This window comes from Falco naumanni, chromosome 6, assembly GCF_017639655.2.
Source record: "Falco naumanni isolate bFalNau1 chromosome 6, bFalNau1.pat, whole genome shotgun sequence".
NCBI lineage: Eukaryota > Metazoa > Chordata > Aves > Falconiformes > Falconidae > Falco > Falco naumanni.
Genome location: NC_054059.1, coordinates 61,761,509 through 61,777,711, shown reverse-complemented (window position 1 = coordinate 61,777,711; position 16,203 = coordinate 61,761,509). Strand labels below are relative to the sequence as shown.

General features: G+C 45.5%; 1 protein-coding gene across 1 annotated transcript in view; it reads left to right on the top strand.

Moving 5' to 3' along the window:
- The first annotated feature begins 1,679 nt into the window (after positions 1-1,679).
- The window catches only part of DCBLD1 (discoidin, CUB and LCCL domain containing 1), a 49,675-nt gene continuing 35,151 nt past the window's right edge, over positions 1,680-16,203 (top strand). Inside the window, exon 1 of the mRNA XM_040598672.1 lies at positions 1,680-2,031. Within this exon, the coding sequence (XP_040454606.1) occupies positions 1,791-2,031 (241 nt within the window). The 5' untranslated portion in view covers positions 1,680-1,790. The remainder of the gene's footprint in view (positions 2,032-16,203) is intronic.

Here is a 16,203-nt window from a genome sequence, read left to right as displayed (position 1 = left end):
ATAACTGACTGGCTTTGATTACCCACTGAGACTGATATAACCAATGCACACTCTTACGTTGTTTTATTGCTTTTCAATAACTGCAACTCTTTCAGAGTGAAAAAAGCTATTTTCTATGACTGCAATATTTTCACCAGTTCTGTGTTCTTTTTAAATCTAGTCTTGAGGCTGTTGCAGAGTGACTTTCTCGCCCCTTCCCCTCCATAATCCCCTTCATTTGTATGGATTTGTTCCTGACAATCTGTAAGACACAAACAGGAACAGGCCAGTTTTACTCACATGGACATACTCCTCTTTAAGTGTCTCTCAGCTTTCAGAGCTTTGAAGCAAGCGACCCACCACAACCTCCTTCAGCCAGGAGGATGCTGGCATTTGCTGACAAGGTCCAGCACGGATTAGTCTGACTGCTAAACTGCTGCAGGAACGGACACTCTCTGCCTTACACCGCATCTAACATTTCAGTTCAGATTTCAAACACCCCTTTGCAAAGCAGGGGTAAGTCTCAAATGCTAAAAACCTGCGTTAAATACATATACCAAGAATATAATGTACCGAGTACATGGTAAAAAATATGCCTTAACACATATGGTGTCTGAAAAGTTAAAAACCAGACATTAACATTTTCAAACACAAAACAAGAGCCTGATCAGAACAAAGGTTTACTAAACTTGACTTTTTCTGAAATACTATAAAATCTAACAATCATCAGTTGTCTCTAGGACATGCAAGTTAATTGCGTACTTCAGTTGAGCGTAACAGCCCAGTATTTCTGACGTGTCAGCAGTGCGACTCCACCTGCCTCACAGCAACCCACCCCTGGAAAGGCTGTATGGCTCAGGCTACTTTGAAGTCTCCGGCACACTTTGGAAAGGCAACCGCTGGGCCCGTTTAATGTGCCAGTCTCCTGCGGCTGCTGGCACTGCAGCCGCTTCCCTTCCATGCACCTGCGTCCCTCCCCGTGCCACAGGTCTCCGGAGCCAGGTGGCTAAGGCCGCCCCACCCGGACAGAGGGCTGCCCACAACATCCTTTAAAAAAAGCCATAATTAACTCAGCCTAGAACTTTAACGCACAAAACCCCGCACACATCACGCGCGCACGGAGTTACCACCCCGGGAGCCGGTTACAGGAGCGGGAAGCCCCAGCACGACCGCAGCTCTGCTGCAGGGGCCGGACGCTCCCCTTCGCCCCGTCCGGCTGCGTGCCCGACCGCCCCGCTCCTGCCCACCCCACCCGTGTCCACCCCCCGCCGCGTCCCCGCGCCCCCCGCCGCGTCCCTCCCCGCCGTGGCAGCGGGAGCGCCGCCCGGGAATTAGTATGCCAACAGCAAAACAATCCTGTTGCTTAATAATATATATATATATGTATGTACGTGTGTGTGTATACGTATACACGCGTCTATATATATATATATATGGCCTGCCAACTTCGGGGGGTCGCCGGCAATGCTGGGGGCTGCGCGCGTTGGGGGGACCCCCCGCCCCCTGTGCAGCACCCCCAGAACAGCGGTGGGTGGCAGAAGGAGCACCCGGGGAGCGGAGGGCGGAGGGGAGGGGGCGGAGGGGCCGAGCCGGCCCCTCGGTCCACGGCAGGAGGAGGAGATACACCGCGCTGCAGCCCAATGGGAATAGTGGCGCTTCCCTTTCTCCCGCTTCCTTTCTCCACCCCCAGCCCCGGGCTGGGGAGGCGGGAGGCGGCAGCGCTGCAGCCCGGCCACCGGCGGGGCGCGGGGCCACTAGCAGCCCCGCACGGCGCCTTCTCCGCCTCCGCAGAAGCACCTGCGGGGAGAAGGATGCTGGGGGGCGGCCGCCCCCCGCCGCGGGAGCGCGGGCTGGCCCCGGAGCCGCCCCGGCGAGGAGGAGGAGGAGAGGAAGAGAAAGGAGCCGGAGGGAAGTGGGGAAGTTGTGCCTTGCCCGCCCCGCCGAGAGCCGGAGCCGTGGGCCCCGCCGGGGGGGCGCGGGCCGCCCCCTCGCTGCTGCTCTCGCTGCTGCTGGGAGCCTCGGCCCCGCTCTGGCTGCGGGCGGAGACGCTGGGTGAGTGCGGGGGGCGGGGGGGGACCCCGGGGTCCGCGCCGCGCTGGGGCGAGCGGCCGTGGGGGTGCCGGCGCCCTCGCCTTGTCGCCCTGCGGGAGCGTTGCCTGAGCTGCTCTCGGGCTGTATATAGTTGACCTGGTTAATCCTCGCCGGGTTTATCCCCGTGTCTGAGTAGCTGCGAGATTAACATAGTAACCGGCCTTACGGTAAATGTATACTACGGCTTTCTTGATCCTTTGTTAATTAGGATTTTTTTGTTGTTGTTGTTCTAAGTCAAAGAAGTAGTGGAGGAAAAGTCTCCGGCAAGTTGCGGGCGGGAGGCAGGGAGCGGCTCCGGCGGTCCCGGCGGTCCCCGCGGTCCCCGCTGCCACCTGGGCGCCCGGCTCCGGCCGCGCCTCATCGGCCCCGGCGGGAGCCCCGTGCGCGGCGGTCGCCGCTCGGGCACCGGCAGCGGGGCCGGGGCCGGCGGCCCTTGGCCCACAGCTGGATACCGGCAGGTCTGCTCTTCTGCTGAGAAAGAGAAATGCCCTTACTCGTGCCGGCACAAAGTTTCGTGGGAATCTCAAGGGGCTCTTGCAAGCCCTTTTGTGGTACTGCAGTTTGCTAAAATTAGGGCCCAGGTACTATTGTCCTCACCCCGTGTTTTCATGCGGCTCACGGTTAAGCTTCCTGTGTAAATTACATCTGCCTTCTGCTGCCGAGGAGTTGCCCCCTTTTGGCTGTGGCATTGCGTGGCCAGTGCATCCATCTTAGAAGAGTTCGCTGACAGCTACTGGTAGCGTAGTTAACACTGGAAATTAGGCGCCGTAATGAGCTTGACAACACGTTCAGATAGATTAATAGTCCCCGTATTAATGTGGCAACTTGGCTACAAATTCCAGAACCCAGTGCTGTGCATTAGCATTGCATCCAGGTAGTGGTACAAAGTACTTTGTTGGGCTGATTTATACTTGTTTTTCCCATAACTTCCTATTAATGCAGCTTTCTGATACAGATCTCCACAGAAGGGAGAACTTGGTATGAGTTTTGTGTCGCCTTCCACTTGCCAGCATCATGCCAGCTTTGCTATTCTGTCCTCAATATGTTTCCCCGTTTGAGACTCCAACTTGATACGCTCCAGGAAGTACATATGTAGCAAAGAAAAAAATATTCCTTCAGTCCCCTCTTTTCATCAGTTTTTTGGCAGGTTTTTTTATTTGTTTGTTTCTTCTTTCACCAATGTTTGTCTCGCATGTGATGACATAAAGGATAAAGTCATTTGGAAAGTCAGTTAGAAATACTAAGTTTGCTGAGATTTCTGGGGCTTTTAGTGCATACAGTGGCACTAAGCATTAAGTATGAATCCTACTCCTGTTCCGTATTCCCAAATTAATTGGTAAAAGCGCTTACGTTCAAGGCCAGGTTGGATGGGGCTTGGAGCAACTTGGTCTAGTGGAAGGTGTCCCTGCCTATGGCAGGGTGGTTGGAACTACATGATCTTTAAGGTGCCTTCCAACCCAAATAACTCTAATTCTATTTGTGACTCTATGTTAAAAAATGTTTCTACTATCAAACCAAGAGCATGGAAACACAAGTACTATTTTGCCTGGTTTTCTTTGGACCAAACTGAAATTTGCAAGATAGTCTGTCCAGTGTCTAGAAAGCAGAAGAGAATTTTGACCCCTGTCTTCCGTTTCCCCTCAGGGAGCAGTTATTCTGTTTGTTTGTTTATTGATATTACCCTATAAATTAGGGGCTAAGTGTTCTAAAGTCACACCAGTGGAGAAAGGAGATAAGGGTAAGTGGATGCAAACTTCCTGTTACACAAGCTTCTTGACTTCATGTAAAAGTTGTAATGGAGTGCGCAAAGTGCCAGAGTGAATCAAGCTTGAGTTTCAGCTAATTCTGCATCTTGTCACCACTGGTGTCTCCCACCAGCTGGTTCAAAGAAAGATGCGCTGGTTTAAATATATTGAGTTAAAAATACCCATTTTTAAAAATATAGTAGTACATTTTTCTGGCTTCTCATGAGCTGTCTGTACAACCTGCTTTTTTCATGACCAGCTCACCTGCCTCTTCACTTTTTCTGGAGGGATGTTACAGAACAAGGGTGAAGCTGCCGTTACAGCTTCTGTTTTCTTACTTATGTTTTAAATTAAGGGAAGGCCTCTTTTTTTCACTTGGCTTGGTTACTTCATAGCATGGCTCGTTATCTGAGTGTGACTGCAGAGCCCAAGTGTCTGCTCTTTTTCTGCTCTTGAAAATGTGTTAAATGTGTGTGTGGTTCGAGGACGCCTATGAAACATGGAATAATGATAGGAAAGACAGCATTTAGTGAGCAGATTCTAATTAAAACATTTATAAGCTTAGCAGGTTTCACCTGGGGACAAATATCACATCTATGACTGTCCATGAGTAATAAAGAGCTTTGGGATTTATAATAAAAGGCTCTTTTCCCTTTTTATTCTGCTGTATGCCAATCTTTAACTTCTCTTGCGGTTTCAGTTGCCAGTTCTTTGCTGACAACTACAAAATACACCTTGCTTCCCATCTGCCAACCTCATGCAGCCATGCCTGACCTGGTATCTCTTCTCAAAATCTCCTTCCAGCAGTTCAAACCCAAGGCAGAAGGGAGGCAAACCTGAACATGTTATCTTTGCCTTTTACTGTTCTCTTGTTTTTTCTTCTGGCCTCATTGAACAAGACCTTGAACCACGTAATTGTGGGCAGCAGAAATCAGAGTTGAATCCGAGTCTTCTCAAAGTTTTGAGTCTTCTATTACATTTCTGACCAGTAGGACTTAAAACTGACCTGAGGGTTGACTGTTTGTAGGAAGGCATAAGAGGAATGGGGTTTTTACTCTATTAAGAAGAAGGTTTTAAGCCACTGCTCTTGCTGAAACTAATTTATTTTCACTTCATATAAAGTACAGCAATGGAACTAGTTCATGTGGGCTTTGCAAGTGAGCACCTGAACATGAAGTTTGCTTGCAGTATTGTTGGGTCTGTTGACAGGTGTGCCCAGCGCCCAGTTGGAAGAATTGATGGGCAGTAGACTTTTCAATGTTTTGAGGCAAGGCTGTTATTTAATATGACAACAGCATATGCAGTAATTATGAGAGATTATGCTTGTTCTCAGGGGCTTGTAAAAACCCATACTGAAGAATATTGGTGTGATCGAGCTAGTCCACTTTGCATGCCCGTTTCCAGCAGTTTGAAATGCAGACAGAGATGAATCTTTCGTGTACACACACATACACCCACCCCACCCCCCAGTTTCTGAATATAAGTGATTGGTAAATTTTCCATTTGTTTGCATTTTGTCCTTATGTCTGCTTCCTCCCTTGACTCCCTCCATCTTGCCTTGTGAATGCTGACTAGAATCACTAAAGAAGGAGGCAACAGTTTTCTGGTTGCAGTTCATAAGCAATGCGTGTACCCACCACATGAAAACTGCAATGTTTTCAGTCGCACAGACATTGTTATAAATAGCTCTAAGCCTGTTATATGTACTTCTCTTTAGGTTATCCAGGGGATGTATTGCAAACAAAATTAGAGACAGGGAGGCCACTGGGAGTCTTGCTGACAAAGGAGGGGGAGAAAGATGCCTTGGGAAAATTGTTACCTGCACATGCATGTAATGTGTGGGGCTGTTGAATCCTACCTATTTTGTGAAAAATATTTGTTGACTTGCATATGCAAAATACACAAATTTATATTTATCAAAACTGTCACTTTAGTCCACTTGAGCTACACGTGTAGCCCAGTAAAAATTAATTTGAAAAACACTGACTTTGAGTATGCTTACACTGCTGTGTAGATGCCTGAGGTACCTTCTCAAAGCTATTTTAGGTACCAGAAATAGTATAGTTTTGAAAGCCCATCAGGGCTGACACATCATGCCAAGAAGTGTGGTCCTGAGTGATGGGCACTGAAGTCCTCAGCATAGATGTCGCTGTAGTTTGGGGCTGGCTGTATTGTATCACATGCCCTCCTGTGGCACGTACTCATCAACATATGGGTTTGCACCATCTGCTAAAAATAAAACAAGCCAGACAAAATCAAAATAAAATCCTTCTGACTGGATTCAGTGGAATGGTATTGGATCCCAACCATCTGCAATAAAAAATGTTAATAGCACCGCATAAGAATGAGCACACAACTTCCCCAAAAGGTTTAATTAGCGTTACAACTGGGAGTAGGAAACTTCAAACTGGGACAATCTAATAGTGATGTTTAAATAAAAAAGGATAGTTGTTTGACTAGTTTTAGGAGTACAGATATCTTCATTTTAGCTTTCAGAATAAATTACAAACTATCTAATTAAACTGATTTTTGCCTGTGAAAATTTTGTCAGTGCTAAAGCCCCATTTTTGAGGTTGGCTGGATGCTTGCACATAGAGAGGCTGCCAGTAGTTATGGTTAGGGTTGTTGATCCTGTGTAATTAAGCCTGAGAGCTGAGAGCATTATGAGGAGGAAACATTTTGGTCTTTCCTCCTCTCTCTTTCCTTGTCTCTTCTTTTGACAGAGCCAGGACTTGCCTCTCAGGGGGTTTCTTCCAAGACGTGAAGTCTTAGTTTGATGGTGGTGAGGCTTTCTCCCTAAGCACGGTTTCCAGTCCCGGTGCGACCTTACTCTTTCTGTTACCCTGGTGGGATGGGGTGCTGTCCGGTGGCAGCAGCTGCCTGTGCGGCAGCTCTGCACTGCTTTTCCACATAGGCAGAGGGAAGGATGAGGGTGCCCAGGCCGTGCTGACTTTGCTTGTCTCCAGAGTTTCAGTAAAGGTGTTCTCAAGTGCCATAAAGAGGGACAGGAGAATAAATGTGGAAAGCAGGGCAGGGCAAGGCTAGAAACCTGGACCGAAGGCCTCTAGAAGACCATGATCTTAATTTTGATATTTAGAATCACACATCTAGGCTCAGGCTGCTCCTATAATTACAGTAATGTTCATCAGGCATTTAGTAGAGCTCTAAAACATTGTTTGTTCCCTCAGCTGCTGCGTAAACCTTGTTTCCATCACAGTTTTAATCTTGTGTTGTTCATTTCTGGCACTTCCTCCACAAATTGTTCAGCGATATTGAATTTCAGTCTAACGTTTTGACATTAAAGTTGGAATCATGTTGATGTCATCTTCCAGATGTTCATGTCTACTGAATAAAAATTATGTTTATTTGTTCTATTTCAAATTACAAAAACACATAGAGAATTCTGGGTGCGATCCCTCATGCTATACAAAGGCCTGTGTGTCCTGTCAGAAATCAAACAAAACTTTTCTCCATGGTGTAGTAGGAGAGACCTCAAAACATTGGAAATGTGGGTGGATTTCTTCACCCATCCGAACAGAATGGCTTTGTTATGTGCCTCGGCCTTGTTGTTGCAGCTGTGGTAACTGCAGAAACTACTTGTATTTTGCTCTGGTGCCACACCAGTTCTCTGTTGGTGGGTTGCTTTGACTTTAATAGTCAGCTATGCTTCATTTGTAAAATGACCTTGTAACAAACAAAGTCCATTTTGTTCTCCAGATGAAAAACTGAAGGAAAAAATATATTTTAACCTGTGAAATAAATTCAAGCATCCTGTGGGTCTCCCTCTACCAGGAGGTTTTGGCAGCAACATCCAAGGTGCACACCAGTGCTGCTGCCCTCCCTGTTGTCTCAGATTGCTCCTAAAGCCAGGGGGTATTATCCCATGTTTCTTGTGTCAGCACAGTGCAGGGAAATTGAAGTTGAAATGCTTGGGAGCCACAGAGCTGAAGGCTTTAAAACAGAGTTTCAATAGACAAGCTGTAATATGAAGTATTGTGCCACATGCGGTGAGTACTTGGGTGGTCACGTTAACATTTTCAAACCCAAGGAGTCAGCACTTGCTGATCTATTAGTATTTAGTCAGAGACAGAACAGGCATAGCTAAACTCACGGACCTTAAAACATGCTGATTTTCAACAAGTGCTAACGCTTGTTTTTGAGAATGAATCTACTGATTTTTTAGATGAAATTAAGTCCCTGTGTTCTCTAGGTGGAAAGCAAAATAGTATTGTATCAAACTAAATCGAGCAGCTACACTGAGGTATTTACTCTTGAGATAAGTGAAAAACTGTTCAGACCTTTCTGCTGTACACTGTTTCAAAACTTAAGAACATGATTGTTTGATACAACTGCTAATCAAAAAAATCCAGTCAAATAGAATGAAATTATGGAGTTTCGGTGTAAGTGGTATACACAGGGTAGCACAAAACATTTTCTCTGTACTATTTTTCAGATCCATTTGCAAATACCTTTTATGCAGTCTCATATTAACATGTCACAGAGCATGCAGAAATGGCACTGTGGGTCAAATACAGTTCTACAACTGACACTGTAGTATTTAAGTAGTGTGACTGCTTTCCTTTTTTTTTTTTTTTTTAAAAAAAAATTCAAATATTTTTCACAGCAACTATATGTAACCACAATGAACCAGACAGATTACTAAATTTCCTGGTTTATGCAGTCTCAGAGTGTACCATTCTGGTTAATATCTTGATGATAAGAATCAGGCAGGCTGGTTGCGCGAGAATACTGAAAAAAGGCATTTCTTGCCTTCAGTACTTGAGATCAGGAGCCTGATGTAGCTTTTTGGCCATACTTTCATCTTAGTTCAGTTAATTTTGGGGTCCATTTCTACTGGGCTTGTGAGGAACCACTTGTTATATTATATGTTATATATGGAGGAAATAGCTAGTTTCCTAGAAGCTGGGTTGACTGACTCTAAAAGCAAAACAGAAAATTGCATCTGGCTAGTAAATAGCAGTTATTGTTTTAATCACAAACCAATTAATTTTCACTTGAGATATTTGTTAATTTATACCTTGGGGATAATGGGGGGGTTGTGTAATTTGTGTTTAGAAAAGTGGTGTGCTTTCTGTTGTCCTTTCTTACTAACAAACCATGTATTCCACCCTGGCATATGAGCAAAAATGGTGAATGTGTGATTGTTCAAGTAAGCTGGGACAGGTTTGATTTCAAAAGAGACCACCCTTCGTTACTGATAACTGTTTATCTTGCTTGACTTGTATCACACTAACAAGGGAATTACATGTTATAAAAAGGGTGATGGTGGTTTCATTCTATCGTGTTCAGCCATTTCCTCCTACCCAAATTGAAGCTGTTCTGAAGTCTTACCTTCCCACCTGCTACAGTAACTGGAACAGTTCTGCTTCAGCCTGTCCCTTACCCTGGTGTCTCTGAATTTCCTGTCCCTGTGGGTTTGTCAGTCCTTAGCACTGCTGTGAATATTCCTATTCCTGTGCAACCCAATATTCGAGTCTGGCCCTGAGCTTGCAGCATATGTTTCCCACACAGTCCAAATTCGGTGCAATATACTGTAAGTTAATCTCCAGTAAAGCACAGTGAAGAGAAAAACCTTGGAAGAAAACAGATGGAGAAAGTAGAGCAAACAATTTGCATATATATGATATGTCTCTCAGTTAAGATTAGCATTTCCTACTTTGCCTGAAAAGCCCTTAATAAAAATCCAACTGCATTTTTGCCTCAAATCAGTAGAATCAGAGGAAATGCCCTAATGCCACAGCGTCCCCCAACCCACAGGGAGCCCAGCATGGGGTGGGGTCTCCATCTTCCGCTGCGGTCCCATGTTCCTGCTATGCTGCAGGCAGAGGACAGGGAAAAAACCTCTGTCTCTGCAATATTTGTTCTGCATAGCCTTTATAGCACTGAAGTATCACTGGGGTCCTGGGTTACTCTACATGGGCGGCTGGTGGAGGAGCATGAGCATCTTCCCATTTATGTACCGTCCTTCAAGGTTCCCTCTGAGCATGCAGTTACAGCAAGTGCTTGGGGATGAACTTGGTGCCTTTTCTGCACTTGAAGCCTGTAATGTGGATATGTATCTTACAGTAGGCAGGTATTTGTTAGAAAACAAAAAATCAACTTCCCTTTTACAAAAAGGAGACTCTGCACTTAAGATTGCTCTGAAATTTCCATACATGCATAGCTCTGTCCTCATGTCTCTTTCCAAAAACACACAGACCAATAAAGTGTTGAGGTGGTCAATCACAGCAATATGCCACCTCCATAAACAAAAGCGTTGACAAATATTAAATGCAGCTATGCAGGAAATAAATAAAAATTTACAAATCTCTTTTGTTGCAGCAGTAAAAAAGGCATAGAAGCTTTCTCACACCCACAAGCTCGAGAGTGCTGTATTTAGAGTGCTGAAAAGCAAATTCCAGTGCTGAAACTCACTTCTGTGGAGGACTACATTTGGGTGTACTGCCTAAGTCCTGAAAGCAGTGACTAAAACATACTTATTTTTGACATGTACTCCAGTACTGTCTGTCTTTCACAGATTGTGATGGAACCAGATAGTGATCCTGAAAAGCAAAGGCAAACTAGTTTGCTACTATTTGGGTATTTAATAGAAGCAAAGCAAGAAAATTGTATGATGCTGTTTACATTTTTGTGTAAACCTTGTCTCTCATGTGTTACAGAATCTTGTTCTTTATGAAGTGCAGCAAGTTCTTAATCCTGTGTCCTCATAAATAATTCATGGAAAAAGGACTACCAGGGTGTAGCTGCCGTTGTCTCCTTTTGGCACTGTGATTTCTGTGGTAATCCGAATTGTCATATCACCGAGGTCTCATGTGTAAATGTAGCTAGATAGTGTTAGGTTTCATTCCAACATTAAGTCTCTAACATGTGTATGCAGATGAGATGCTTGCTCTCCAGAAAGTTATTTGATTAAGCAGCAAAATTAATCCAGTCTTTATGGATACAGTGAAACTGGAAGAGTTTCAGTATATGATTTTCTGGCTCACATTTGTGTTCATTTAAGTAAGATTTACTCTCCTACTTGTTAAGGTTGCAAACCTGAATGCTGGGTGTGAAGTTTCCTCTTTGGTGGAACATGGCTTCCTGTTGATGGAAGAAGCTGCTTATAAGGAGATTTCTGCTTTGTTTTTGCATTTTAGCAGCTAAATAAATAAAATCTCAGATCTTGCTGGGTTTTTGTCTTTGCAGACTTCTGCAAAGGTGAGAGGTTTCAGGGGTAGTAAAGGCTGCCTGGGTTGGTTGTGGCAGTCCTGCAAAGTCACTGCCATGTAGCTCAGCACAGCTGGAAAGATTTCCCTGGCTACTGGCATGTGGCAGTGCTTGCAGTTGCTGTAGAACTCTCTTAACTTTGAAAAACGGTAGTACAGATGTAAGCTACTTTGCTGGATAAGACACTTAGAATGGTTGTTAGGAGTATTTTTTTTCTATACTTGATGATGGCCATCCAACGTGGTTACCAAAATAACTTTGTATATGTTTGAGGCAGAGCATCTCCTGAGGCTGGCAGCAGGGGACACCCTGGGGAAAGCCAGCCTCCGCCCCCAGCCGGAATCGCAGCGGGAGGGGTGGCAGCTTGGGCACACGGTGGGAATTTGTGATTTATGGAACCACTGCAGAACCAATTGGAGATCATTTGCTGCTTTTTCATTCCTGCTTTAAGAGGGACATTACAGTAATAATGTCTGTGAAGAGGAGGAAAAACACACTGTGGTTTGTGTGACCTTCTCCTTTTGCATCCCTTTGAAGCCGGTAAGTAAATAATTTGGGCAACAAAATCAGCACTCCACAATGTTCCTTTCTTTTGCTGTTCTACCTTCTGTTCCTGCTCTCTCAGCCCTCCTCCAAGCCACTGCTTGGTTAGCTTGGGCAGCAAAATGGGTGTCCTGAGGAATTGCTGCAGCACAGGGATTAGAATGTTTCCTGGGAATCTAATGGAGTCAAACAAATGAAAATGCAGTTCAAAGAAGTTTACAGACTATTTATTTTGCATTTTGCAAAGTAATACTTGCAAAGTATACTTGAAAGTATACTGCAAAGTGGGGGACTTCTTCCCTTGAAAAGATATTAATACTAATTTAAAGACCATGGAAGATTGCAGTCACTGTTTTTTCAGATGATTATAGACTTGGCCTTAGTTTTCAGTGGTTTATTTGAAAACAGTTTTTGCTGTATCCACAAAATATTGTGAAGAATGTAAAGCTGGACTTCTGAAAAAAACTGCCTTGGATATATATACTTCTTTAGATACAGGGCTCAGCCTGCTGCTCGGGTGGTGTAAATGGCATCTGCCCTGAAATTGTGGTTTGTGAAATCCCCAAATGCATGTGGTCACCCCCACTGCTGCTCCCTGTGACGCCCGTGGCTCTGTACCCCAGCACCACTGGGGAGGGGGACTGGGGTTGCTCACCTGCTCAGTAATGCCTCAGGCCCACAGTGTTGCCCTTTGTTTTTGTTACCTGCTTGAGCCCATTGCCAGGAGCAGCACAGAGGCCTGACACCTTCATCGTTCTCTGGAGAAGTGACGGGTTCAGGTCATGGTTGCATGGTGGTCTCTCTCTCTCCCATTATGATGGCTCAGTGAAGAGCTGATGCTCTTGATGCAGGTTTGGCAGTGGAGGGATTGGAGATGAAATGCTTAATTCTGGGTTTTACTCCATCACCTCAGAGCAGTGAAGGTACAAACCGTTTGTGTTCGCAGTGTGCATGATTCTGTTAGTGATGGAGGTCAGAGCAGCCGTATGAAAACCTGAAGTGTTGTCAGACCACAACAGTGGATTTGGATGGCATCTGGCAAAAAGTCTTGGTTTTTCCTTGGTCTTTTCTCCTATCCCACATGAGCAGGGAGGGCACAGGTTTGGCTGGAAAGAGTTGCTTTCTTTTTTAGATACTTGTCTGTTCTTACGCATAACTCAAATCTTCTCTTAAACATGGGCACATAACTCCTTCTTGACTCAGTTATTATTGTATCTTTTAATAAGCTGGAGTTATTGAGGGAAAGCAACATGGAAGACGAGGCGAATTTCACTTCTCCCTGTGGGGCTTCTCGTCAGAGCTTGCAAAGCCGTACCTTCAACTCAGTGGCATTTTCTTCACTTCGGCTGTGTCCATTTGCAGCTGTGGCTCTTCAGAAAATGCTGATTTCTGGCTGAATCAAGAATGTAGGTATACAAACTCAGTTTTCTTGCTCTCTCCTCTCAAGGGAAGGAGGAGTTGGGAAGGAAGAAGGACAGGCTGGCAGCGCCCCACTAGCTTTGCACCCTGGCCTCCACGCAGGGTAGGGAGAAAACACCCTGTCCTGGGCACCATCATGATGTGGGCATGCAAAGGATGTCAAACTGGGGGAGAGGAGGTGGAGAGGGAAATTAGGTTGCTTTGAGTGTCTTCATCCCAGTGGAAAGAGATCAGCAGCCAAGGGGCAGCAAGTAGCGGGAGCCTGTAGCCAGAGAGGCTGAGAGAGAAATGCTCGTGCCTGACGGGGCTTGCGCAGAGGGGTGGAAGAGGACAGGGAGCTGCTGGCTGTGTGTGTGAGCACACCTAGGTGTAACACGTATTTAGCGCTGGAGTGAGTCCAAGTCTGTTATTAACTGCTTTGTAAGGGTGAATCAGAAGGATGAAGGCGGCAGCTGTTTGCTGCCAGGATGTTGTAGCAATGCTTCTGAAAATGTACTTTGATATCATGCTATGTAGCTGTTTTGTAGTTAGTGGTATAAATGTGTTTCATGAAAGATGCAGCATGTGGAAACTTTTTATAGCAGTTATTTGAAAAACTGTAATCTTCTCCCTAACTCAGAGGGTGATGTGCTGAGTGCTTGGATGAAGGCAGGGTACGTGTGCCCTTATGTGTGTGAGCAAGGGGTGGAAAAGCCTGGGAGACAGGAGTGAGAGGCCAGGGCTTGGCTGTGCACTGGATTTGGGAAGAGGTGGGAGTAGAGTCAGCCTAGCCAGGTGATTTTGGGTGGCAGGAGGGTACCTGAAGGAACCAGCATCATTTTCAGAGGTCTCTAACTCGGCTTCTTCTGGGATCAACTCCATTTTGCTAAAGCCACAGTATCTGTTGGGGCTGTGTCCAGGGCAGCTCACAGTGTGGGGCTGGAGCTCATTCGTGGGCATCGATTTCATTGCCTACATCCATCCTGGGCAGGGTAGATCCTGGAAGGGGCCCTTGTGCCCATGAGCCAGCAGCCATGGTCAGACCCAGCCCAGACACAGCTACTTGGAGCTACGCCTTCACCTTGTCCTACGCACATCCATCATGCATGTGTCTGAGGATGGGAAATGGTGCTGCCTGCCAGCCACCTGGTACCTCCTCTTGCCCTCCCCACAGGGACATGTGCTGGTGTCTTCTGGCAGGTTCCCAGGTTTGGTTTCACATGCAGGCGCTGCTCTCAGCGAGCACCGTGTGAGGGGGCAAGGTGCAGGCGGCGTGCCCGCTGCAACGGCAGAAGGTGCCGGTTGTGGCTCTTACTTGGGGAGTTATTTCCACCTTCTGCTGTAGGAGGCTATTTTTATCTGTGGTAAACAGCCTTCATTCCAGCGCTGTGTGATCTCTGGTGCAACCTGTGCGTAGGCCAACAGGCGGGCACCCGCGATCCAGAGGCCACGATCTTGATCTTTATTCAAATGCCTGTGGGAACTTTGTTTACAAAGCATGTTTGATGTGCTTTTAGTAACTCTTGGTGCTGAGGAGAGATTTTATTAAATCTGAGTGTGTTTTGTCTTTCTTGTGCTCCAAAGATTTTGCTTTGCGCTTGTCCAGTGAGAAGTGGTGAAACCTGGATGTCCAAGGCAAGGCTGCCAGCTTCTTGCCAAATGGGGTGATAGAAAGCAGTTTCCTAGAAGTAAACAGTAAGTGAAAATGTAGTGTTAGCCAGAAATCCTGCATTGAACTGACCAGCTGAATACATGTATTTCCAGCCAGAAGAGCTGTGCCAATAGAAAAGAGTGTGAGATCGGGTATTTAAACCATAGTTTTCGTAAGGGGAAGCAGTTGTGTTTTAAATGGAAACGTATCTGAGGTTCGGTCAATACATTTCTGTTGAAAATCAAAATGTAATGCGGAAAATAATGCTAAGAACCAAACTAATGGTAGTATTGTTCACATTTTTCATTTGAAACTGTGAACAGGGATACGTTTTGAATTCCTTACAGTTTGCCTTCATTTCTGAGCCCTTGATATATAGTGGGATTGTATTTTTAAATTTTTTATTACATTTAGTCATTAAATCTCTCTTTCAATGAGTTATCAGATCCTGAGTTTTATTCCACCTTCCCTCCATACCTTCACACTCCTTGCCTAGGGTGCATTTCCTAGCAAATTTCAGTCCAAGATTTTTATTTTGCTGTGGTAATCTTGCTGAGAAATCAAAAATTTAGAGCTGCAGTCAGGCTTCTCTGTAAGAAGCAATAGTTACTAGGGCTTGGTCTGACTTTTTGCACGCTGCTTTGGTTCTTGTGGTGAACAAGCTTTTGTCATGACCTTTTCCTTTGAGGCAGACAGAACAGAGGCAACAGGGGATGTTACGAGGCAGGACGGTGCTGTGCTTGCCTCTCACCAGCTGGAGTATTTGAATGACCATGCTTCATCAGTGAAAAGTCGGAAAATAGCATTTATGCTTTCTCAGCTCAAAAGGTATTCTGGTGTTAATACGCTTCAACACTGACTGAAAGGCAGATGTAAAAAAAAAAAAAAAAAAAAAAAAGGAGTTTCCCTGGGAACAAGACCTTGTATAACCTCAACGGAGATTGGCAGGCTGAGGTGTCTGGTGCCCAGTTTTGCCTGTACGCTTTCTGCAGAAATACAATGCTTTGTGACCTGGACAGCTGTCAGGGTCTTACCATGATAGCAGTGTCTTTTCAGTTTTGTACCACAATGGGTCCTTGGGGTTGTACCGATGTGACACAGGCCAGAACATAGCCCAGCGAGGGAAGACTGTGGAACACTAGACTTTTCATTTTAAGGAGTTCATCCCCATGACATTTTGTTGTGGTGGTGTAACATTTCCCTTTGTTTTTTCCTTTTCTTTCCCAATAAGCGTAAGTTGCAAACCAAGTTCTGGGTTGTAGTTACTTTATTTTCATCAGCCCAACTAAAGTAAATGCTTACTGATAGAAACACACAGTGTAAATTAAAGGCCACGGGCAGTTCTTTTTTAGTACGCAGCAGTTGGCTACACAGGCAGCAAGGTTGTCCTGTGTCCTGCTGCACATGATCTGGTTTTACACTGCTTGGATCTTTGTGGACACCTCTCTGGGTTCATAAAGTTGATAGCTTGTGTACTGTATTACTCTGTATATTTTTATTCCTGTTGTAGAAAGTTTCCATTAAAAGATGATTTGCTCAAGGGGCCAGTTTGCCTTTCATCCTGAG